At 48.4% G+C, this 22,326-nt stretch overlaps 11 protein-coding genes across 11 annotated transcripts; 6 read left to right on the plus strand and 5 right to left on the minus strand.

The window, feature by feature from the left end:
* Positions 1-162: 162 nt before the first annotated feature.
* Positions 163-1,062, plus strand: VTP21DRAFT_4931 (uncharacterized protein; the record flags this gene model as incomplete). The annotated part of the gene is made up of 3 exons (XM_069395397.1): positions 163-217; positions 282-335; positions 410-1,062. 3 exons carry the CDS (start codon positions 163-165, stop codon positions 1,060-1,062), a joined length of 762 nt encoding a protein of 253 aa, XP_069248547.1.
* A 163-nt stretch (positions 1,063-1,225) lies between these two features.
* VTP21DRAFT_4932 (uncharacterized protein) lies at positions 1,226-1,583 on the minus strand (the record flags this gene model as incomplete). The annotated part of the gene is made up of 3 exons (XM_069395398.1): positions 1,226-1,330; positions 1,396-1,505; positions 1,568-1,583. 3 exons carry the CDS (start codon positions 1,581-1,583, stop codon positions 1,226-1,228), a joined length of 231 nt encoding a protein of 76 aa, XP_069248548.1.
* A 158-nt stretch (positions 1,584-1,741) lies between these two features.
* VTP21DRAFT_4933 (uncharacterized protein) lies at positions 1,742-4,688 on the plus strand (the record flags this gene model as incomplete). The annotated part of the gene is made up of 7 exons (XM_069395399.1): positions 1,742-2,176; positions 2,257-2,337; positions 2,417-2,535; positions 2,596-2,695; positions 2,799-3,002; positions 3,098-3,370; positions 3,450-4,688. The coding sequence occupies 7 exons, from the start codon at positions 1,742-1,744 to the stop codon at positions 4,686-4,688; spliced, it is 2,451 nt and encodes an 816-aa protein (XP_069248549.1).
* Positions 4,689-5,557: 869 nt separating this feature from the next.
* On the minus strand, positions 5,558-6,162 carry VTP21DRAFT_4934 (uncharacterized protein; the record flags this gene model as incomplete). Its single annotated transcript, XM_069395400.1, has 2 exons — positions 5,558-5,847; positions 5,946-6,162. The coding sequence occupies 2 exons, from the start codon at positions 6,160-6,162 to the stop codon at positions 5,558-5,560; spliced, it is 507 nt and encodes a 168-aa protein (XP_069248550.1).
* Positions 6,163-6,806: 644 nt separating this feature from the next.
* On the plus strand, positions 6,807-7,301 carry VTP21DRAFT_4935 (uncharacterized protein; the record flags this gene model as incomplete). Its single annotated transcript, XM_069395401.1, has 1 exon — positions 6,807-7,301. The coding sequence occupies one exon, from the start codon at positions 6,807-6,809 to the stop codon at positions 7,299-7,301; it is 495 nt and encodes a 164-aa protein (XP_069248551.1).
* Positions 7,302-7,344: 43 nt separating this feature from the next.
* On the minus strand, positions 7,345-7,587 carry VTP21DRAFT_4936 (uncharacterized protein; the record flags this gene model as incomplete). The annotated part of the gene is made up of 1 exon (XM_069395402.1): positions 7,345-7,587. One exon carries the CDS (start codon positions 7,585-7,587, stop codon positions 7,345-7,347), a length of 243 nt encoding a protein of 80 aa, XP_069248552.1.
* An 852-nt stretch (positions 7,588-8,439) lies between these two features.
* Positions 8,440-13,191, minus strand: VTP21DRAFT_4937 (uncharacterized protein; the record flags this gene model as incomplete). The annotated part of the gene is made up of 16 exons (XM_069395403.1): positions 8,440-8,789; positions 8,946-9,161; positions 9,230-9,573; positions 9,656-9,770; positions 9,856-9,982; positions 10,070-10,161; positions 10,235-10,331; positions 10,441-10,784; positions 10,862-10,963; positions 11,078-11,165; positions 11,236-11,373; positions 11,484-11,954; positions 12,049-12,172; positions 12,236-12,510; positions 12,599-12,779; positions 12,854-13,191. The coding sequence occupies 16 exons, from the start codon at positions 13,189-13,191 to the stop codon at positions 8,440-8,442; spliced, it is 3,402 nt and encodes a 1,133-aa protein (XP_069248553.1).
* A 341-nt stretch (positions 13,192-13,532) lies between these two features.
* Positions 13,533-14,706, plus strand: VTP21DRAFT_4938 (uncharacterized protein; the record flags this gene model as incomplete). The annotated part of the gene is made up of 3 exons (XM_069395404.1): positions 13,533-13,720; positions 13,785-14,476; positions 14,573-14,706. 3 exons carry the CDS (start codon positions 13,533-13,535, stop codon positions 14,704-14,706), a joined length of 1,014 nt encoding a protein of 337 aa, XP_069248554.1.
* Positions 14,707-15,307: 601 nt separating this feature from the next.
* VTP21DRAFT_4939 (uncharacterized protein) lies at positions 15,308-16,877 on the plus strand (the record flags this gene model as incomplete). The annotated part of the gene is made up of 5 exons (XM_069395405.1): positions 15,308-15,504; positions 15,603-16,115; positions 16,196-16,303; positions 16,368-16,438; positions 16,522-16,877. The coding sequence occupies 5 exons, from the start codon at positions 15,308-15,310 to the stop codon at positions 16,875-16,877; spliced, it is 1,245 nt and encodes a 414-aa protein (XP_069248555.1).
* Positions 16,878-17,406: 529 nt separating this feature from the next.
* VTP21DRAFT_4940 (uncharacterized protein) lies at positions 17,407-18,176 on the plus strand (the record flags this gene model as incomplete). The annotated part of the gene is made up of 3 exons (XM_069395407.1): positions 17,407-17,559; positions 17,642-17,689; positions 17,751-18,176. 3 exons carry the CDS (start codon positions 17,407-17,409, stop codon positions 18,174-18,176), a joined length of 627 nt encoding a protein of 208 aa, XP_069248556.1.
* Positions 18,177-18,498: 322 nt separating this feature from the next.
* VTP21DRAFT_4941 (uncharacterized protein) lies at positions 18,499-22,187 on the minus strand (the record flags this gene model as incomplete). The annotated part of the gene is made up of 14 exons (XM_069395408.1): positions 18,499-18,604; positions 18,664-18,776; positions 18,846-19,397; positions 19,469-19,738; positions 19,813-19,929; positions 19,984-20,168; positions 20,229-20,412; positions 20,486-20,578; positions 20,642-21,026; positions 21,091-21,389; positions 21,492-21,647; positions 21,720-21,805; positions 21,865-21,960; positions 22,043-22,187. 14 exons carry the CDS (start codon positions 22,185-22,187, stop codon positions 18,499-18,501), a joined length of 2,787 nt encoding a protein of 928 aa, XP_069248557.1.
* Positions 22,188-22,326: the final 139 nt, after the last annotated feature.

Raw genomic sequence — 22,326 nt, forward strand, 5'->3', positions numbered from 1 at the left:
TGAATCTATCTTCCTACTTCTTTTTCCCTATTCTTCTGAAAAGTGCGAATACAATTTAAACTTTAGAGTGACTGCCGAGGGTTCGATTTTCAAGCGCTATACAAAGTTCTCTTTTATGTTTTTTTATAAATGCTCTTTCGCGCATTGTCCACATACACCAAAATGAGCGAGAAACTCTTTAGAATAGCTATCGATGGGCCTGCCGCCTCCGGAAAGAGTAAGTGGTTGCCGGTTTTTAATGCTCTAAATCTTTTATCTATATCATTGCGTTCACTACGCAGGCACCACCGCCAAGATGGTTGCACGTGAACTTGGATTCGGCTATGTGGATACTGGTTGGAGAAGATCCTGAATCCTTTTGTTCTCATCTAGCTGGCTGACCAGGAACTGCTTTTGATGGAATAACTAGGCGCAATGTACCGTGCTGTGACCCTCGACGCCCTTGCCAACTCATTATCACCCACTCTGGAGAAGGATTCCCAAGGCATTGCTCGGCTGGCTGCCAACTCCCGCATCGAATTTGGCCCGCTACCCTCTCCACATAGCAGCGCTTCACAGCAGGTTTTTCTCAACGGGAAAGAGGTGACCACTGACATTCGCACCCCAGAAGTGACACGCTGCATAGCTGGTGTTGCGGCCAACCCAGGGGTGCGTGCAGCTCTGGTGGGCAAGCAGCAGGCACTGGGCCGCGGTGAGATGGACAGCGGGAGCAAAGGCCACGAAGTGCACGGAAGACTAGTCCGCGGCGTAGTCATGGATGGAAGAGATATTGGTACAGTCGTGCTGCCCGACGCAGAGCTCAAAATTTTTCTTGTAGCAGACGACGAGGTGCGTGCGCAGCGAAGATGGAATGAAATGCGACAGGAAGACAAAGCCAGGACCAGTTTAGAAGAGGTGTTGCGGGATCTGAAAGAAAGAGACCGAACCGACAGCGAGAGGGCCGTCGGGCCTCTGCGCGAGGCAGAGGGGGCGGTTCGTGTGGATACCAGTCAATTGACGATCGAGGGGCAGGTCAGGAAAATCGTGGAATTAGCACGAGAAAGGATTGAAAAGTGGGTTTAAAAGATGCGTATGAGAGCGTATTTATTTCAATGAGCAAGTTGGCTTGTATTGATAATGAAAAAAAAATCTGATAACTCTACTGCTCGGCCATAGGCCCTGACGTTCTATTTTACGCGTACACATCCCACCGACATACGTGATAATCATGGCTTCAAATACCATTCTATTTATCCTTCACCTTTGGAATAAACTCTGTATCCACTACTGCCATATTGTTGACCAACTTCTGTAGTGCATGCTGTTTCTCTTCGAATGACTTTAGCGTTTCCTAATCCGTAGAAAAAGTGTTAATTGGATCGGAGAGATGGGTATGAATATATTATGGAGTCCTACGTTGATACGCTTTGCCTCAACCACCATTGCTTGCTCGCCTGCCTGGAGGTCGGCGTGGAGAGGGGAGAGTGATTCCGACAAGGATATGAGCAGATGATCACTAGCGCTTTCTAAAAGGGACAAGGGATCTAAGAAGAATCACGCGACACTGCTTAAATGATAGCTCACTTACTAAGTTTTCTCTCCATCTATCTCATGTTGCATTCGATCAATATAAAAGTAATGTCTCCTAGTTTTCATGCAGTAGATTATTTTTTTTGCTAAGAGTTTTAGGTTAGGTTTGAAGTCGCGTGTCTTTAGAAATCGACTCGAATATTGAAGGGTCATCCAGTTCATTGATCACAAAATGTCCAACGGGCTCTCTTCGCCCACCTCCTACCGGGCCCAAGACAAATCGCATCGCAACATCCGCAACCTTTCTATTCAGACTCCACAGCCGCCTGCACGGCAACCCCGCCGTCAACCCTTCTCCCTCTTCTCAGATTCCGACGATGAAGCCATTCCTTCAGTCCCGTTCCCTCACGAGGGCATCAATCGCGCGGCCCTGCGGGACCCCGCTCATTTCGATGCGAATCAATTTCTCGTCCAACGTCGGCATCTCTCTCTTGATGACCAGAAGACCGAGCTCGAGGAACATCTCAAGTTCCTCAAAAATGAGTTGGTGGAGTTGATCAATAATGATTATGCCGATTTCATAAACCTGTCGATGAATTTAAAAGGAGTGGACGTGGGCATAGAGGACATTCGAAAGCCTGTCCTCGGGATGAGAAAAGACGTGCAGGTTTGTTTCACAATGACGCGTTTTTTATTGCCTTTTCATATGCAAGCTTGCTCTAATATCGGATATTCTATTGGGGATAGGCCATGAAGGGCAAGTTTGAAGGAGTCATATCCATTCTAGAAAGCAAGTTGGCCTATAGAGCTTCCATTCGTGAAAAGATGGTATCTCGATTACTTTTTACGATTTTGAGCCTTTTTTTTCTTTCAACTAACCATTGTATAATACTATGCTATATGACAGTCTGTATTGCAATTGATGCTTAACATCAACGATTCGGTGACCAAGGTTGAGAATCTGCTCCTCATCAACCTAGGTGCATCAGAAGAGAACCATGTTTATGCGGACAAGACCGGCGACAAGTAAGTGCCATACCTTGAATCCGAAACATTGCTGATGCTGAATTTTTTTTGAATGTCAAGTATGACCAAGCGGATAGAGCGGGTGGCAGTAGAGTACAACCAAATGCAATACCTTGTAAATAAAGGCAAAGGGTTACCTTTTGTAGAGAATATAGAATGGGTAAAATTGACTGCGGCTCATTTAGAGTATCCGAGTGGATGGTTGTTTATGAGCAAGAAAAACAAACTAACTGCTTTTTTTTTTTATCAACCCAAATTTCCAGAGAATTGCACGTATCATAGATTCTCTACAGTCGAATCTTTCATCTGCATTACGGGAGGCACTACAAGCCCTTCGTAAAGATCCAAAAGATACTGCCTCCAAGGATGCCCTTGCGCAATGCCTACGCACATATGCATTGATCGACCATTCCAGCGCAGCGGAAGAGGTTATCCGCAAGGAGCTAGTCGCTCCTTTTGTACAAGAGGTATTGAATGGGGTGCCAGCTGTGTTAAGCATTGCATATGGGTTTAACATTTTAATTTTTTTTTCCCTCTCAATGCGTTTCGACTTCTCTGGCAGGTAATAAGTAGGCGTGCCATTGAGGCTTCCAGTGACGCCACCGCCTCCCCTACTACAACACGGAATACCTCGGCGAATTTGCTTGCGCTCTATAACAAAATCCTCAAGTTTGTGGTGCACGATTGTGCTCCCGTACTCGACATCACCAACAAAGTGTTGCGCGGCACTGGATACGAGCTGGTCGTCAATTGCTTCTGGGTGGAGATTGCCTCTGCACTGATGAAAAATGTGCCTATGATATTTGCCCCCGGCATTCCGGAGGTTTTCCACAAGGTGGGTCACCTGTTTTCAGAGCCGACGGCTTGATTCATTTGCCGGTGCCCTGTTCTCACCTGGAACTGTATTGCTTTAGAACTACAGCATCTCGATGTCCTTTGTTACCAATATGGAAGCGCTCTGCCGCTCCGAGCGCTCCCTACTACACTTCCGAGCACACCCGGCCTACATCGACTTTATGCGGCGGTGGCAGCTCCCGGTGTATTTCCAACTGCGTTTCCGTGAGATTGCTAGCCGAGTCGAGGACATCCTATCAGGCCGCGATGTTGCCCAGAGTAGGGGCGCGGGGGAGGCGAGTAGAGGCCAGGAGAGAGAGGGGAAAGGCGACGAGCAAAAGGCGTTTGAAAGGGAACCGGTGCTGGCCGGGGGCAGAGAAGTTTTGCGAGCAATGGAGCGCTGCTGGGAGGATGAGGTTTATATATACGGGTTGGCCCACCGGTTTTGGAAGCTAACGTTGCAGCTGATGCAGCGATACCGGGGCTGGGTGCTTCAGCTCTTAGAAGGACTGGACAGAGAGAGAGGAGGAGCAGGAGGAGGGGCGGGAGAGATGGACGATGCCGCTCTGAGGCATCTGGTGGTCGTTGCACACGACACGGAGTGCGTTGCTCTTGGAGCGCAGCGACTCTTTGAGGATAAGATATCCACGCGGCTGCCGGCTGCCATGTCCGAAGACGCAGTGGTGGAGGAAGGAATGTGGGCGAGTGTTCAGGGGCTGCGTGAGTGTATTCCAAAGTTGCACGAGCACGTTATAGAGGCGCTGGTGGTGAGATGTGGCGATATAGTGCGGCAGATTAGGACCGTGACCGGGCAGTATCGGCACACGGGGCGGGGGGCGCCCAAGGGGCCTAGCTTCTTTGTGGTGGGGATTTTACAGCCGCTAGAGGGGTTTCTGCGGGAGAATGCATTGTACCTGGACATCGCCGGCGGAGAGGAGGCGGAGAGGGAGGCAGAGGGGGAAGGAGGTGAGGAGGAGGTACGAGCAAGGGAGATGCACAGCGTGGAGGCGGTGAAGCGGGGGGTCATTGAGGGCGTCACTGCTCGCTATGCGGCCAGTGCAGCAGAGCTGCTCGACACGCTTAAGCTTGCAGAGGGAAGTCTGCAGCGCCGCAAGGGTGCATCGCACCCCATGCATGCTGGCGGGATGTCCGACGAGGACAAGATTCGCGCCCAGATAGTGCTAGATGTCAGGACGTATGCAGGAGAGGTGGACCGGATTTTGGGGGGACAAGGCAGGGCAAGCGATGACATCCACAGCTTGCACAAGTTGAAGGAGGTGGTCAAGGAGTACGAGCATCTAGACACGTTATCTGGTTAGGGAACTGAACCAGGATTCTTTTTTTTTTTTTTTGCTCTGCTGCCGTAATTTTTTTTTTTGCGTTGTCGTTTTTTTTTTTTGAACTATTTTCTATGCTATCCCATGGACGCGACTTTTTTTTGGTTATCTATTTGCTCTTTATCTACCCCTAACCTAAAATTACCCTAACCCTCCGCCTCTCCCCCATCTCCCTTGTCCCACCATCCCCCTTTGTCTTTGAAGGCTTGGTAATGTAATAGATTGTCATTCGAAAAGGATGCAAGACTGTTCTCGCCACGCAAAACAACCGGGTGGAAAAAGCCGATCCCATTTATTTTTTTCTACTTTGAAACAACGAAAGAAAAGTATAGTCTTCTAACTATAAGAAACAACAATCACTGCTTAGCAAAAAAATAAAAGGCTTAAGACGGAGTGGGAGGGGGAGGAAAAGCAATATATGCGGGGGGTGAAATCATATTCAAAACAATTACATAAACACAAACAACCAAACAAAATCCATGAAGCAATAAAATAGGAGCAACAAAAATAAACAATAGGAGGGTGAAAAAACATAAGACTTGAATATGTACAAATAAAGAAGCAAAATAACTATAGGATATGGACTCAAGTAGGGTGGGTGGGGGGGGGGGGAATAGTGTTATACTCAAGCAAATATCACAATGGAATGGATAACGAATTGATATAGAATGAAGGCTAGAGGAAAGGAGGAACCATAGAAATACCCCGAGATGTCAAGATATGCTAAGACACATAAATACCATGGTGGTGGGAGAAAAGGAGGATTGGGTAGGGCGTAAAACCGAGGGAAAAATGAAAATGCGCAATATTGGTGGGAAGGCAATAGGAGGGCGGCGACCGGGTAAAAAAGCTCATGAAGGGGGCGGATATCCGTACCCGTACCCATGGCTATAGGCATACGTTCCATAATCATAGCCGTATCCCCCATATCCGCATCCCGACTGATACTGGTAGGGCGGGTAAGAGTTTGGATGCATGGTGGTGGGGGCGGGCGGCGAAGATTGGTAATAGTAGGAAGTGGGGGGGGTGGTGGCTGGGGTCGCGTAGGCGCTGTGACTGGAGTATCTCTCTATGGTTTCTTGTGATGCAGCATGGCCGGAATTGAGAATATAATGAAGCGACGTCTTACTCTCACAGGCCGCTACGCCGCCCAGAGAAGAGTGGGGGAGAGAGGAGTTAGGGCAGCGTTAATGGGGACTGAAGCGGGCAGCCAAATCAGGTAGGGGGTGGCATGCTTACCATTGTTCATTCGATTGCGATAACTACGCGTTGCCCTCTCGTTGCCCTGCTGGAGGTAGCGGGCGTATTTTTCGGGGTCCTGCTCCTTCATTCGCTGGCGGTACCGCTGCATTTTGAGGGCAGCATTACTAGACTTCTTGGTGACGGTGGGGGCCGAGGCGGAATCCGCGCCTTGGGCGGGAGTTGTTTGCTGCGATGGCCAACCCCACTTGAACATGCCGATGTAGGGGATGCTAGGCTGGCGAAACGCTTTGTGAGGCGTAAGAAGATAATAAATCCAGGAGAGCCCTCCAGGGGATGACAGAGAAGAGAGAATGGGGAAATAGCAGCAGCGCGGTGGAGAAGCGCGAAGGGGGAGAAAGAGAGGAGGGGGAGAAGGGGAGAGTGAGAGAGAGAGAGAGAGAAGCAGCCCAGCGGGTGGAACGAGTCAAAAAAAGAAAGCGAATAAAACACTTAATATGCGGAGAAGTACAGTTAGATTCTTATTTTAATGAAGACATGTGATAGTCCGTTTCGGGAGAAATTGGCCACGGCTGTCTTACCAGACGTGGTTCATAAGGAAGTCGAGTCTTCCTTATTCAATGACAGAAATTAAAACAGGCCCAACTAGTAGGAGCGCCAAAGAAAACGGCAAGAAACACGCGTCACGGTGCGCAGTGGGCCAGCCCTTATATACACTCGCCCCCGCCCCCCGCCGCCCTATCGGCCTTTGCCTGGCCGCTTCTGTAAACGCCTAGCTCGCCCCTGAACACATTGGCAAATTGGCGTGGCACATATTAAGGGGAAATGAATAGCTGAATTAATGAATGAGGAATGGAATGAATGATTAATAAATGATAAACCGAGCGATGCAATGAAGCGATGCCATGCAGCCGCACCGATGGATGTGCGGCGAGGATTGGGGAGGGGGGGTGCCCTTTTTTAGGTTGGCAGGATAGACATGGGGAGATTAGGGGAAACCTTGTTTCCTCCCTCGCGTCTCTTGCCTTGGCTCTGCGTCTCTCCTCTGGCCCCTCCGCGCCTTGGCGGCGGGCTCGTCTGCTTGCTTTGCGATTGCCCTCGCTGCCTTGGCCTCGCCCCTGCCTTTTCCGAGAGGGGGCCACCGCCTTTCGGCTGAGCACGGCTCTGGCAGCACAGGCCATGCAAGGCCACAGATCGCCCTTCCACTACCCAAGGTCCGCCCTCTGCGCTGGGCAAACGAAAGAGGGAATTGGCACTTCTTTTACTATGGTGCCCACGGGTAGAACGGATCGCGGTGAGCTGCGTGGATTTGCGCAGATGAGGTCAGTGGAATATTCCCTGGGCGGCACGGCGCAGTGGCATTGGCCAAGGTGGATGTTGTGTGGCGTTGCATGACAGCACTCAGCGGCGCCAAACCAAACTGGGGAGGCATGCATAACTAGGCGAGGCCTCGCAAGGCCGGATAAATACGCGTAGCAAGCGGTGGGCCGGGGAGGGCGGCCCTTGCTAGCCACTGTGCATGCGGTCCTTGCCCCGTCCTCCCGCTGCACGGCCCAAGCACTCTCGCCGTTTCATTTAAATGCGGAGCAGTCATGGAGCCCAAGCACCAAAACACTACCGTGTCCGACTGCGGCCTCGCGACTGGCCGCAACGGAGCCTGCTGGGGATCGATCACGCTCATTCATAATGGCGACGGAGGGCGAAATTCTCACATCCAACGTCCGTGGCAATCTCACGATAGTACATGGATAATGCCGCTTCGCCAAGCGAAGAGAAGAGCAAGCGATTAAACACAAGTCGTATTTTTCCATATTGAGCGCCGGCTCAGAGCACTCTTCTCTCTTTCCTGGGCTTCCCTTCCATCGCGGCCGTCCCACCGGAATTGAACGCTTCCCCCCATCCTCCCCCACTTCAGGCCATTTTAAAGGCGCGGTGGGGAGCGTGTGGGGCTGCTGATTTCGGGGACCTTGTACGGTTCAATAATGAAAAGAGGACTGAGAGGTCAGAGGATGTCTCCCGCTGGCATTTGGTCTTGTGGAGAAGTATACCGTGACCTCAAGCTCATTCATTATTCTGTCTTTACTGACAAGGAAATTTTTTACTAAGCATTTATGAATTAATTAATTTTCGTAAGGTTATCAGGCAAGATTTCAATCCGATCATGAAGTGTTTAATTAAAAAACAGGGTTGGTTTGTAAAAAATTAAGATCAATTTGACTCCAGGAAACGAAAATAGCCACCGATGGCTTCAGAATGATTTCTGTTTTGTGCAGAGAAGGAGAGGGAGGAGGAGGGAGAGGGGGAACGATGGCATCGACAAAGATGGAAGCTGGTGTGCAGAATGCAGCAGATTTGCTGCAAGCAGAATTGCATCATGCATCTAAAAAAAAGGTCCAACGGCCAAAGAGAAGAAAACAACTATCAAAACATTGGCACCCAACCAGGTGTTGAGCACCTTGGCATAAGGTCCATGATCAACCACGGCTCAGCTCTTTTTTTTCCTTCCCATTTCCTCTCCTCTCCTTTTGTTTTCTTAGATGGTGCAGTATTTTCGTAATAGCATTTGCGCCAATCCGGTCGACCCAACCGACGAGTAGAGCATGGCCAAGTTATAGGCTGCCTCTTGCCGCAGATCACTCTCGTCATCCTCGTCTTCGTGGGATGGAGGGGACCCCACCCCCACTGTTGCCCCACTACTCGCCTTAGCCGGCTCTAGCGATTCAGCCTCCACTTGTCCCCCGGCCGCTTCAACTCGTTCCGCCTCCTTGGGTGGGATTGGAGTGGTATCCGGCGACCCATTCGTCTTGGCTGATCTTCGCTGCTGCCGTTCCGAGGGAAGCTGGAAGACACGCTCGTAGTGCCTGACAGCAAGAGTGCCTAAGTCTGATGCAAGCACAATGAATAAGTCGCAAAAAAAACAACTTGGAGGAAAACCAAAACCAAAATAAAAAGCCGGTGGCCCTCCCCCCTCCGCCCTGCGAAATAGGGGGCGAAAATATGGAGGAAATAAAATGTTTTGCCATCGAATGAAACACTCACCCAAATAGTGAAATGCCCGGGCCAGGTTATAGGCTGCCTCCTGGGAGCCCTCCCGCAGGCGGTAGTACCGCATAAGAAAGGTAAAGCCCTGCATAATCTGATGGTGGCGGTTGGCGGTGCCCGTACGCTGCATCGCGCGGTGCAGAAGCGAGATCCCAAGCGAGAAACAGATGACGGGGTCCGTCGGGTTCAAGAGGTAAGCCTTGGCATAATGGTCTGAGGGACGTTTGAAAGAACAGGTCAATGGAGCGTGTATATTTAGAATAGCGACCCCAATGCCTTACCTATGGCCAGCCCGTAGCTCTTTGCAAAGCTCAGAATGTGGCCGTACAGGGTCAGAAGCACCGGGTCCTTGCACTTCCCCTTGCCGTGGTCGCGCAGCCGGGGCTCGTCCACATCCATGGCATCGCCAGCAGCGGGCTGCGCGGATGGCTCATCCACCTCCATCTGCAGCTCGTTCTCCTCTTCCGCCTCATCGCCTTCCCCCTCCGCCTGGTCCTTTTGCTGCTTGCGTCGACGCAGCTCATTGGTCTTAAATCCGGTTCGCCCCTCTTGCACCGACTTGACCAATCGCATGACGAATTTCTGAGATGGCCCGGAGGCAAAGTAGACGCCCGACTCGTCCCCCCTAGAGACAACCATAGATACATCAATACCACGCTCTTTTAGGCGGGGGTAGGAGGAAAAAGGATTGCACAGACGCAGCTTACCCGGGGAACATGGCCTCGTAAATGCGATAACCCTCGCGATTGAATCCAAGGTAGACGCAGAGCGATCGTGCCACCTCACACACGGTCTCATAATCTTGCGCTCGAACCGCACAACCTGGAGGATGCAAGTTAGGAGACACAAAAGAGTTTAATAATGGACACGAAATGATGTGCAGCAACGCTCGGTAGCAGATACTTGCTGATGAGAGCAATTTTTAGCTTTAGCTTTTTGGACGTATCGTTGTCAAACGACTTTGTGTCTCCAAGAAATCGCAGCACGTTCTGGGCTTCTTCGTAGCGGCCGTGGTAGCCGAGTATGATGGCATACTGATGCGTCATTCACGCGTGGGAACGATGGAAGACAGGAGTCAATACACGAAGTGAATAAGCCAAAGCCGTAGCTTTGTTCATTACCTTAATGATGAGCTCAAACCAGGTGGTCAGACTAAAGCCCATAAAATCGGAGGGCGATTTGGCCTCTTCCGTCGCACTTTCTGACTTGACACCTATGGTAGTAAGGAGAGTCATTATCGCATCCCATTTAGCTTGGGCTTTCACGCCAACGCAACAATCACAAACCTTCGACTTGATTTCGCAATCGCTCGGCCATCTCCAACGCTTGAACCTCCCGCTCCGTCTCCCGATCAAGCTGTCCAGATCGGGACCAATTCCTTTGCTAAAATAATAAGCAGTGGGGCTGAGATTAGCTCTCTCGATATGGGCCGGGAATGCCGCAGAGGGGAAATATCCCACTCGAAAAAATAGAGAGAAAGAGTTCAAGTTACCTTGCGACGATGGTGCCGAAACTCCTCCACCATGGACGACATCATGTCGAAATACTCGTGGAGAAGGCTTTGCTCTCGCCGGTGCTGTAACAGCGGTTCGATGAGATGGATCCGCTGCACCTTGTTGAAGATGTCCCGCTCTTTTTCTTGCCTCTGCAGCTCGGTCTGGCGCCTGTGCTCCTCTGGGTCAAGCATAGATCTTGGGAGGGGAGGCGGACGTTGTTTCCGTCGGCCCCTCCCCCCATCGTAGTCGGCTTCGTCCACCATCTCCATTCGGGCCCTCCGGTAGGCGGGTGCTCGGCGGAGTCGCCGTTCACTTGCTCTGATCTCATTCGCCCTGACCACTGCGAATATCCAATTGAAATAAAACGAATATAAACCAGGCTGCTGATGGCGCCTTGAGAAATGAAAGCACACTTGCCTTGATCGATAAGATGGTAGGCCTTCTCCTTCTCACCCTGCGCTTCGAGACAGTAGGCAAGCCCCATCTTTGCATCGAGGTGATCGGGTACATCCTCCAGCACTATACAGGGGAGGAGGCGAAGGAGGTGACAAAGGGGGGAGGGGAGGAAATAAAGAATATAAGATGTTATATAAAGTGGGATTTGTTATCGCAAGAATGGATCAACAAGGCTACCTGCGTTGTAGTACTCGCTTGCGCTTTCATGGTTGCCCAATAAGCGATGACAATCGCCAATATGAACATAGACATTGGGTTCGAGCGGCTAAATGAAGATGCAATAGCCGGGTGTAAAAACAAAACAATCTCCAAAAAATAAAAAGTCCCGCCACTACCTCTTCCGACTCAAGCATGAGATTGAATACATCCAAAGCACGCCGGTACAGATCCTTTTCCATGAATGTCTCCGCCACCTCTTGGTACAGGTCCGAATAATTTGCAACGGGGTGCCGGAAAAGGTATTGATAGTGTTGCTGAGTGGGGCGGGGGGGATGAGAAGAGAGGGGAAACAAAAGGTGAGAGAGCATTTTAGTCAAATAACTCACAAAATTTCCAAAAAGCAAGAGTTCTCAGTAGCCCATACCATTCCATGGTTAATATTGTTCAAACGCACACGACATTGCCCCATTCTCACCCTCAGCTCCACGGGTATGTCGGCGCGTTTTCGCGCCTTTTCTATTGATTCTTCGGTTCGATCGTGCCAGTTTTCATCGTATTCGTTGTCGTTGTCCACCCCTGTAGCCTCCATATTATCCCAGTGGGTTTCCGCGGCACGGCCTTGTAGCAAGCGACAGCGGTGTTTGATCACAGTAAGCGCTTTACGGTACTCGCCTGCCTGCATGTATAGTTCAGCCAGCATATTCACCTCTGTGTAGGAGAAGCCGACGGGACGTCCTGTACGCTGGATTTCTTGAGCAAAATGATCCATTTCCTGCTCAAAAAGCGCAATCCCCTTAAGTGGATGGCTCATTTCACGGTAGATAGCCGCCAGCTCGCAGACAACGTTCATATGGTGAGGGGCGAGTTGGAGCAGTTTGTTGAAGCCCCTAATGGCCTAAAAGATAAATGGGAAGAGAAATAGGCCAAAATCACGCAAGCCTATGTTTAGAAGTCTATTCCAGCCAACATAACTCCTAGTGAATATCTACCTGAGGGAATTTCTTCTCCTCCTTGTATAAAAATGCTCGATCCCATATTGTGTCGACGTCGGTTGGATCCGCTTTGATCGCCTGCCCCAAACAGTATATAGCTTCCTGAATCATTCCTTGCTCTCTAATACAAGGGGGCGGGTTTTCACCATGCAGTGAAGAGAGTTTTCAAGATGCGAAATACTACCTAGCCATCTGTCCAAGACGCTTCCAGGTGTCTCCGTCCCGAGGCATAAGATGAGCAGCGACGAGACCAAAGCGAAGACCTTTCTGCATGTCCCCGAGCTCCTCGTAGATCAGACCAAGGGATACCCATGCTTGATGGATAGAGGGGGCCTTGGCAATGACCTGCTCGTAAATGTTGATGGCTTCTTCGTATTCCTGGTTGATGTAGTGCAGATTGGCCTTTCCTAACATTTCCTGGACATCGGCCGGCAATCTCTTTGGCATGCCTGCGCGACCCTGTTCATGTTTTTAAATAAAAAATGAATCGTACAGAATGAGGGTCAGTGGATAAAGCCAAGGAAGGTACATGGACGCAAGCACGTACTTTTTTTGGCTTTTGTTTCCTCGGGGCTCTCAGTTTTTTGACGTTTTGCGACGATATCGCTATTTCCATTTCTTCATTGAAGTCCTCCATATCTTCCTGCTCAGCCTCGAACGCAGAATCCTCGTCCCCAGTCTCATAATATTTGCCAGTAGCATCCCTTTTGGCGGCTGCCACCATTTGCCTAAGAGCCACAAAGAAGATGAGGAATGGACACGGTACTTAAACAGAGGCGCTGCGGCCACCTGCGGCACTTACTTGACGGAATACTCTCCTTCCACCTCATCCTCGTCAATCTCCTCTTCTGGTTCGTCTTCCTCGGCAAATTCGTCGTGTTCAGTAATGTGGGAAGGGGAAGATCGCTCCTCAACTTCAGGTAGAGGAAGAAGTGGCTGTGGAACCGGGCGTTCGACGAATGTGGGGGCGACTAGATCGGTCGCGACGCGTGTCTTTGAAGATCCTTCAAGAGGGTCTTCGTGCTGAGGCGGGTGATGATCGCCAAGAAAACGCGACAACTCTTGTTCTTCATCATCGCTAGCACTAAGCAGACCAAAAAAGGACCGCGACGATTGTCCCGATCTCTTTTCTTCCGTCATTTTTTACCTTGGCATCCAACGAAATGGCCGACCAAGTTAGGAATCAAATGAAAAAAGAAGTGCCAGGTTTCAGACAACCTAATATACGTCATCTTATGACGAAAGCTTTCCTCCTTCAATATTGGAATCGTTGGAAATTTTTACCAAATAATGCATATAGGTTTTTTAACTAATATTACCTAGAGCCACAATTTCCACAAAATTTAAACATGTACTCCCCCATTTTTCTCTTTTTCTATTCCCCTGTGCTCGAGGCTCTCACTCGTTGATCACCCTCAAACTCAATTGCGGTCACTTAACCCGACTCTACCATCTTGCCTCTTTGTTAAAGGCGCACCGTCATGAGATTTGTACGGATAGTATTCAAGATAATGCCCGCCACATTGCTGGTGACGGCCTTCTCCACACTGGTCACCTGTGTGCACTTTCTTTCTCCCGTCAAGCTAGCCATCCCATCCGTGTTTATCACTAGCATCTCTATGGTTATTTCGCTAGTGCTGGTGTTTAGAACGAATACTGCATATGAAAGGTCGGTATCTCTTGACCATCTGCGAGGAGATTTTCTTCTCATCTTACTTACTATGTGCTCGCAGATATTGGGAAGGCAGACGACTGTGGTCTAGCATGAGCGTGGCGATACGGAATTTCGCACGTATAGTCTGGGTGAATGGAAAAGAGGACACTCCCGAGGATGTGATATTGAAGAAGTCCGCCATCAACATGATGCTCGCTTTTGCCGTCTCAGTAAAACATTACCTAAGGGAGGAGTTCGGGACAGAGTATGAGGACCTGAAATACCTGCTAAAGCATATCCCCGAACTTGACACATCCGCGTCGATGCTGCATTCTGCCTTCCAGCCTCCCCCCAAGAGCCGTCTAAACCTGTGCTTCCCGATCCTGCCCTCGTACAAGAACTATTATGAAGCGCGCCGTACACACACCAACATCCTTGGCCAGCCGTTTTTGAACAAGCTACCCCTCGAGATCACGCTATACCTGTCTAGCTATCTGCAGCATCAGCGCAACCGCGACAAACTCGACCTCCCGTCTACGTCGAACGGGCTGGTCGCACTTGGTCAGCTGACCGAATGCCTGACAGGACTTGAGCGGATTCGATGCTCCCCCATCCCCTTCGCCTACACCGTGCATTTGATTGTGTCGCTGTGGATCTACCTGCTTGCCCTGCCATTCCAATTGCTTAGTACGGTTCACTGGATTACCATTCCCATATGCGCCATTGCGGCCTTCATTCTGCTTGGGATCGAGAGCATTGGTGCCGAGATAGGTGAGAATGGGCTGGACCTCGTCCGATATAGCGCCAACTAACCTTTGCTCTGCTTTTCTCTTACTTCATGCTTCCCTCGCTCATCGTAATGCACAGAGAATCCGTTTGGATACGATATCAACGATCTGCCCCTCGACGAGTACTGCGAAATGATCAAGCTGGAACTCGACAACGTCACATCGCGCCCATCGCCCGCCAACTCCAAACTCCTCCTCGCCCACTATGATTGACCGATCTCCGAACCACAGAGACTCGGAAATTGAATGCCGACGCAAGAGAGGAGCTCTTTCCATCCTTTTACACAGCTGACTTTGAGACGCGGAGAAGACGGGGCCGCTTAGTGCAAATGATATCCCATCTTTTGTTTTGTTTTTCTTGTGAAATCATTCCATGCTATTATTTCTTCTTCATTTTTCTTTCCCTTTCCATCGTATCTGTGCGCCAATCGATTTCCCCCTCGAAATTAAAGTATTACCAAGCGAGGTTAGAAAAGGTTTCAGCTGCAGAATTGACGGTGATCCAAAACCGGCCCCAATTGCTTAGAGGAGGGATTTTCAGAAGGTTGCACGCTGCCCAAAAGCGGAGCCTGCTTTATTGTCAGTGATTTATTTCAAGCCGAAGGGGGACTCCACCCAGATCCCGCCACTTTTTCTCCCTTTCCACACCCCCCTTCTGCCCTTTCTTCCCCCCCCCCCCGCCTTGAATCGCTGGCCTGCATTTTGCGGAAACCCTCCTCTTCATCTATCCTTTCCTCCTTGCGCATCTGCTGCTCTCTTCATCTGCCTCTTCTCTCGTGCTCTCCGGCTTGCGACTTTCGCAATTGAGACCAGTATGAAAGCCTATAAATCTCTCAATGTCATAAAGCGGGTTCTGCCGGCCACTTTGGCCTGCACCCTCTTTGCTGCGCTGGTTACTTGCGTTCACATTCTGACTTTTGTGAAGCTTAACATCGGCATTTCGCTCATCACGAGCATCAGTATGGTCATTTCCCTCTTACTCGTCTTTAGGACTAATACCGCCTACGACCGGTAAGTTATCGGCTATCCATCTACCTGCTCCTCCATACGCATATACACTCAGCACGTGTTTTTGTCTGGATCTATCGTCTCTAACTTTTTGTATGTAGCTATTGGGAAGGCCGAAGGCTCTGGAGTACTGTCCATCTATGCATCAGAAATTTCGCTCGTACCCTCTGGGTCAACGTAAAGGAACCCACTCCTGAAGATGTAGTGGCCAAAAAGACGGTCATGAATCTGTTGTTGGCATTTGCTGTCGCCACCAAACACTATCTCCGCGAGGAATTCGGCACCTTCTACGACGATCTACATCCTCTTCTTCGCCACATCCCACAGTATGCTACCCCTGCTGCTCTCACCAGCTCCGGCTCTTCCCCGGCCCCTTCGGAGTCCTGGATCGAATCTAGCTGTCTTTCGTCGCTGAGCAACTATTATCGTGCAAAGTTGTCGAACAGGGCTTATCCCGTTAACTCCGAAGTCGCTGCCAATCTCCCTTACGAGATTTCGTTGTACATCTCAGGCTATGTTCAACAAATTCGAAATACAGACCATGCAGACGTTCCCTCAACCAACATCATGCACAATTCCCTCAACCAACTGACCGATTGTCTCACTGGATTCGAGTAAGCTCGTGGTTGATTTCATTATACTGTTTATATATTCTCTCTAACCAGGTTTAATCCATACCCTCTCGTCTTCCCAGGCGTATCCGTCGCACACCTATCCCCCTCGCTTACAGTTTACACTTGTCGATCTCGGTTTATCTTTACATTCTAGCTCTCCCCTTCCAACTTGTCGGCATCCTTAACTGGTAGTTATCCTCGGAATCAAATCGATGTACCAGGGCTAGTTCTAAACTGTTTTTCTTGATTTAGGGTCACCATCCCTATCACTTTCATGGCCGCCTTTATTCTTCTGGGAATCGAGAGCATTGGTGCCGAGATAGGTAGGGGCTCCGGGCCATCCTGTCGATGCTGCCTACTCTAAATTGGGCCTGTAATAATAATCCAATCTTTCTTATTTGCTTAGAAAATCCATTTGGATACGACAGCAATGATCTCCCTCTAGATATGTACTGCGAAATCATCAAGCAAGAACTCGACGCAATATCCTCTCGCCCAGCCCCGACGAATGTCAGAAATTGGGGCCTATCCTCAAAAAACAAGCCCGTGGAAAGCTCGAATGCTACGGCAGCGGAGCTGAGTCGGCTGTCTATGGAGGATGTGCGTGAGATATTGAAGGAAAATAGGCCACAAAAGCTACCGATTGCCCATGAGGTAGTTGAGAGTGGGTTCAACAGCAACACGTCAACCCCAGTGCTGGAAGAAGTGCAAGTGCTGCAGCCCAAGAATGCCGAGGAAGATGATGGGAATCAAATAAAATAACGTGGACATTCGTATCTATTTATGAACTTTTTATCACCCATTGATGAGAACATATTGGTATATGGCTAGTTTTAATGAGTTGGATCATGATTGGTCTTTCCCTCTATTTGGACATTGACTCCCCTTTTTCCATTGCATTTTATATTCATGTTTCGAGCTTCTCTATTCAGAAAATGCATTTCTTCTTCCTATGAACACTGCAGCTGTTTTCTCCTCTGAGGTACACATCTAGTACCTGACTTTATCCGACCCTTTCTGCGGTGGAAGCCCCACTTCGATGCCATCTGCTAATACCCCTGAACTGTTTCAGTGAGAATATCCTAGCCGAGCTCAAATTGAAGCCGAGGATTTTCTTAACTCTTTAGACGAATCTTTATACCCACTGTTTAGGTACTAACTCCGAAAATAAACTCACTTGGGAACACTAGTTTAACTTTCGTTGCACACTTCTGTTGTTCTTTGTGCCCCCACTCATTGTTCTAGAGAGGAGGATGGATCGGATTCCTTCCCTACTCCATGTTTTGCTCCTATGAATCATTCTAAGCTTCTAGATCCCAATTACTCTCCTTGCCCTGTCGGTGGACTCCATGACTTCCGTCGCAAGTACCTCGTCCGAGACTATATTACATCTTGCCTCTGCTGTCCATTTCTAGTGTGTTGGACGCTCATTTGCATCTTCCAGGTTTGCAGGCTTCTCGAACAAAGGCCGGGCATCCTTTTCGAGATTTTTGACTTACGTTTCTTCCTCTGTTCATGGATATTAGAACCCAGCTCCAGGAGGTGAGGGCGGTGGATGTGGTTTCGCCCCTTCTGTAAGTTGATCCCTTTCTGTCACCAAATCTACGATTGAGCGATGTTTATCTTTGAACACAGGGCCCTAAAATTTGCGAAAAATGCAACATCACATGGAAGCAAGCAGAGGAGGAACTCTCCATGGTATTCCTCTCTCCCGAGCATCAATATAGGCGCCTTGAAGAGCATCACCAACAACAGAATACTAGGGACATGAATTTGATGGAGCTTGGCACGGGAGATGCTCCTCCTCCTCTCCGGAGTCCACCGGCCTATACTCCCTATGCTCAAGGCGGCAACGGTGAGCCAGTTATTAGCTCGCCCGGGCCAACATACCAGCAGCAGCGCGGAATGGCACGGAGGCCCAGTGAGCAGCAGCATTATGCCCCTCACCAGCATGAGTACACTCGTGGCAGAATGGAATATCCGAGCAATCAAATGACTCCAGCGGAGCCAGGCGCTCGGGAGTCATATGGGAGGCCGGAGTCGGTGGGACACCGTGGGTAAACCAGTCAACCCGAAGAGCTCATCTTGACTTGATACCCGGAGAAATCAACTTTCTAATAATATCAACCATGGTACTGTAATGTTTCATACAGGATATCCTTCGAACTTTAGGCTTCTTTGTTGTATGTGGATTTTCTTTGTTTTATACGCTTTTTTTTTTGGGCTTTTACCTACATAAAGATGCTGGACACATCAACTCCATTTTCCTTAACCATTGGTCAAAGAAGCAAGCGATGGGTTTATTCGGATATAACCTTGGACTATAATTACACTTTCTCTACTTTAACTCCCTCTCGAAACAGCGCTCTATTTCTGCATATCTCTACCGATTAACTATGTTTTCGATATACGCTGCCTCCAATGGGAGTGGGTCAATACACCGGCGGTAGGCACAAGAGACTGCCTCTTCGAGCATGGAATTCATCAACCTATTGATAAAGCAAGTTAATGCTTTCGAGCTCTTCTCCTGAGCACAATGCCAACTCACTTTTCATCCGGGGTAAATCTCCACAGGTGGACCCGTAAATACTCCACATCCAACTGGACCTGCTGGAAGTCGTACTGCGTCAGAGTCTGCATTCGCAGCGTCTCTATCAGCGCCTAAGCAAGATCGAATGGGAAAGGTTATCTTAAGAGGGAGATAGCAAAGATTTAGTAGCTATGGCTCACCTTGATTAGAATCTTTATTAGCCCCAACATCACCCCCGTCCGACTAATCTCAACCCTCCCGAATATTTCTACCCTCTCCGAAAAGAGGCGATCTATGTGATTTAGTAGGAGGTGGTGCTGATGACCAGCCGCAGGCTCATACACATGTCCTCTGCTCCCGCCACCTCCGCCCATGCCGCCGGCATTGGAGGTTTGTGTGGAATGAAAGGACGACATGCTGGCATTGGACCCGGTTCCGTAGAGGAACCCGCCACCTCCGGTATTGGCCCCGGATCCATGAAAGAGGTTGGACCCCTGTTCGCGGGTAGAGTATCGCCGGCTTGACTCCGAACTTAAATCCTTGACGCTGTCGTCCTCCTCGATATTGACACCAAAGAGAGGCTCTAATTCGCGCTCCACGACGGCAATCTGCTGGATAATATGGTTCCACACTGAGGACGGCCGCTCTGGCTTAACTGTGGCAAGTGAGGGGCGATTCTGAGAAAAACGGTGGGAGCGAACATGATAGGAAAGGCTATTGCCAACCAGCTCAACGTATCGATTGATGAACCTCTATCATAAAGAGGAAGAAAAAAACTGTTCAGTATCCAGCTCCATGCATGTGCCTAACAAGGAGAGCTCACTTGGGTATATTCTTTGCACATTCCTACAGCATCCTTCGCATCCGGCAACAAATTCCCAATAATTACCGAGCCATTTGAGAGTGCACGCTCATCTTGAAACATTCGGCTGTCGTCGGAGGAATAGAGACGGCGAGAAAAGGCATCATACATGTTCATCACCACCTTCTCTGAAAAGCACATACTAACGCGTGTGGCAAATAAGGCCAAATACGCTTCAGATGGGAGCGTGTGAGTAGCTTGAGGGGTCTGTGTTGCACTGAGCGTGGATTGCTGAATAGAGTGAGAGCAAAGATAATCAGCGAATCTCGGGAGGAATAGAGATAAAAAAAATTTGAAATAACCACCATCAATAAATTCAAGCATGTCTCCCAAAACTCCTTGAAATTCTCCTGGAAACATAGTAGAAAATTCTCTTTCCCATTGTTTCGCTTTAAATAAGGGAAATCTGCGTTGATACATTTCTAGGGTAGAAAATTTAGATAAACCAATGCAGTCGCGAAGCAATTGAAATATACCTCAAGGAAGGGCAAGCATTCTTCAGTTAATGTGCTCGTGAACCAATCGATGACCGTTGTTAAAAAGACGGAAGAAGCCGGGACAGGGGGGGATCTGAAGGGCTCCTGTTCTGAAGTCTCAGTTGTCTTTATACTTTGGCGCCCGATATTCGTATCCGCGTCTATTGAATAAGAAGCCAAGCGTTCTATAAAGAATTGCGAATTAGAAAACAAGTAAATTCACTCTTCTATTAGCCAAATCCTACTTTGTAGACCGTTTGCAGCAACCCCAAGCGTTTGGCGCACAATTTCACTCTCGCACTCCGCTATTTCAGTCATGACACGCGACTCAAAGTCAGCAATGCTATTGAGCGCATCACAGGAATAAATGTCGCTGTGCAGTCGATTAATCGCGTATATGATTGGATTTTGTGACGATGAAAGGTGATCCTAAATTCAGAATCATAATAGGATGAGCGACATGTCCTCAAGCATTGCCAACCTACAGGGGACCAAAATTTACCGCAATTGAAAGTATTCCTTTAACGATGCTAAAGTATTCTTCCAGCAATGGTGAGAGAGCTTCCAAAAGATCCGCTCTCGCTTTTTCGCGTTCCTTTTATAAACAAAATGTAAATTGATATATTTTTTCTATATTATAAAATGATAAATCAAATACCTCTTCGGGCAAATTGGCCGAGATCAATAACATTTTATTCTTCGGGAATGATTCAACCCCTTTTATAGCAGTGCTGGAATTTCGGCTTCTAGCGCTTAACGAACTTGCACTTCGAGCGCGAGATGATCCCATCTGAGACACAAATGATTGCCCACGTTCATCCTCAATTGCATCAAGAAAGCCTTCGTGAGTCTCTAGGAAAAACTGCGAGAATGACTTTACAAATTCATTCAGTTGATGCAGTAGGGTGCTGTTCAAATAGGAGGTACGGTCAAGCAATTCAGCATCAGTAGAGCTTTCTTCAGCTAGCCTTGAAGGCTCAATGGGAAGAGTTGGAAGTTTCTCAAGAACAGCCGCTTTCTGTAATTGGAGTTGCTGCATTGAGCTAGTAGAGAAAAGAGTACGTTAGACGTTCAGCCATGAAATATGGGGATGTAATTTGTGCTTACGTTCGAATATATATTGTCCAAAGTTCACGCATTGGCATATCCTTTAGCACAATAAGCAATCCCACGTTTTCTGTGATTGCTTCGCAGCTTGCATCGGGTGATCTCAACTTTTGTCGGATCGTTTCAGAAATCTTCAACATGATCTCGTTAGATTCAGCTTCTATCTTATTGAAAACAGATAAATGTCTATAGCGCTCTAAAAGCTGTGAAGTACGTGCGAAATGTAGCACTGCTTGTCTGTAGGATTGTGATTGCAAACAATGATCAAGATATGTGGGAAGCTCGAAAATGAATTGTAGCTAAATAGCAAAAAAAAAATAAAATAAAATGTAATGAATCAAAAGATCTATAAATAACGTAAAATGCCAGATCAACAAAAAATATATAGGAAATTTTCTTACTTTGCGCAGGAGAGAATGAATACTGCTTAATTGATCTATCCTATCTCTTCGAGGAGCAAGAACACTATTAATTGAGGAGCAAGCCGTGGTGATTTTCGACATATTCTCAGACAGCCGTTTCATTTCCGAATCCATATCCTCCACGTTCGATTTCATCTGATAAAATGTGAAAAAGAAGTGTTAAAGGCAAGTGGGCATATGAAGTTATAGCCGCAAAATTTAACCTGCCTTTCGTATTGTATCTGTTGCGCTTATGAATTTATTGTAGTTTTCATAAACAAGTGTCTTCATGTCACTATCCAGCTGGCGTATCTCTATTTAATAAGAGTGGTTATTTAGCCGCTCACTGACAGATGGACTGATATATATATACCTGTAACGAGATCGTTATCACGTTGCATCAATGTGTTCAACGACTTCTCCCGCAATATGCGCTGCAAATACCGATCGGGGTCAAATGAGGCATTGTCTTTGTTATGGAATTGAGCGATGGAATAATATTACTTTAAGCCTTTCAAAATATGCGTTATAATAGGTCGAGAATTATGTACCAATATCATTAGGATCTGTCTTTTTCGCCTCACTATTGATCCCATAGTAGCTGCGCAATAGTCGCTTAGCGTTGCTCTTACGCTCCGGTAAAACTGATGATGTACTAGATGCTGCTGGATCTTTTACTCTGGGTATTGCCGACATCTTTTTTGCCTCCCTAATTTTTTACCACTAATTCATCAATTTTATACGTGAGGATATATTGAGGTGGCCAAGCCATCGTGACGTCACAAATTGTTTTTTATTTCTTGGGGGCTGTTAATCACTACTCGCTTCGTATAAC

Source organism: Calcarisporiella thermophila, assembly GCF_041956535.1.
Source record: "Calcarisporiella thermophila strain CBS 279.70 unplaced genomic scaffold VTP21scaffold_20, whole genome shotgun sequence".
Taxonomy (NCBI): Eukaryota; Fungi; Calcarisporiellomycota; class Calcarisporiellomycetes; order Calcarisporiellales; family Calcarisporiellaceae; genus Calcarisporiella; species Calcarisporiella thermophila.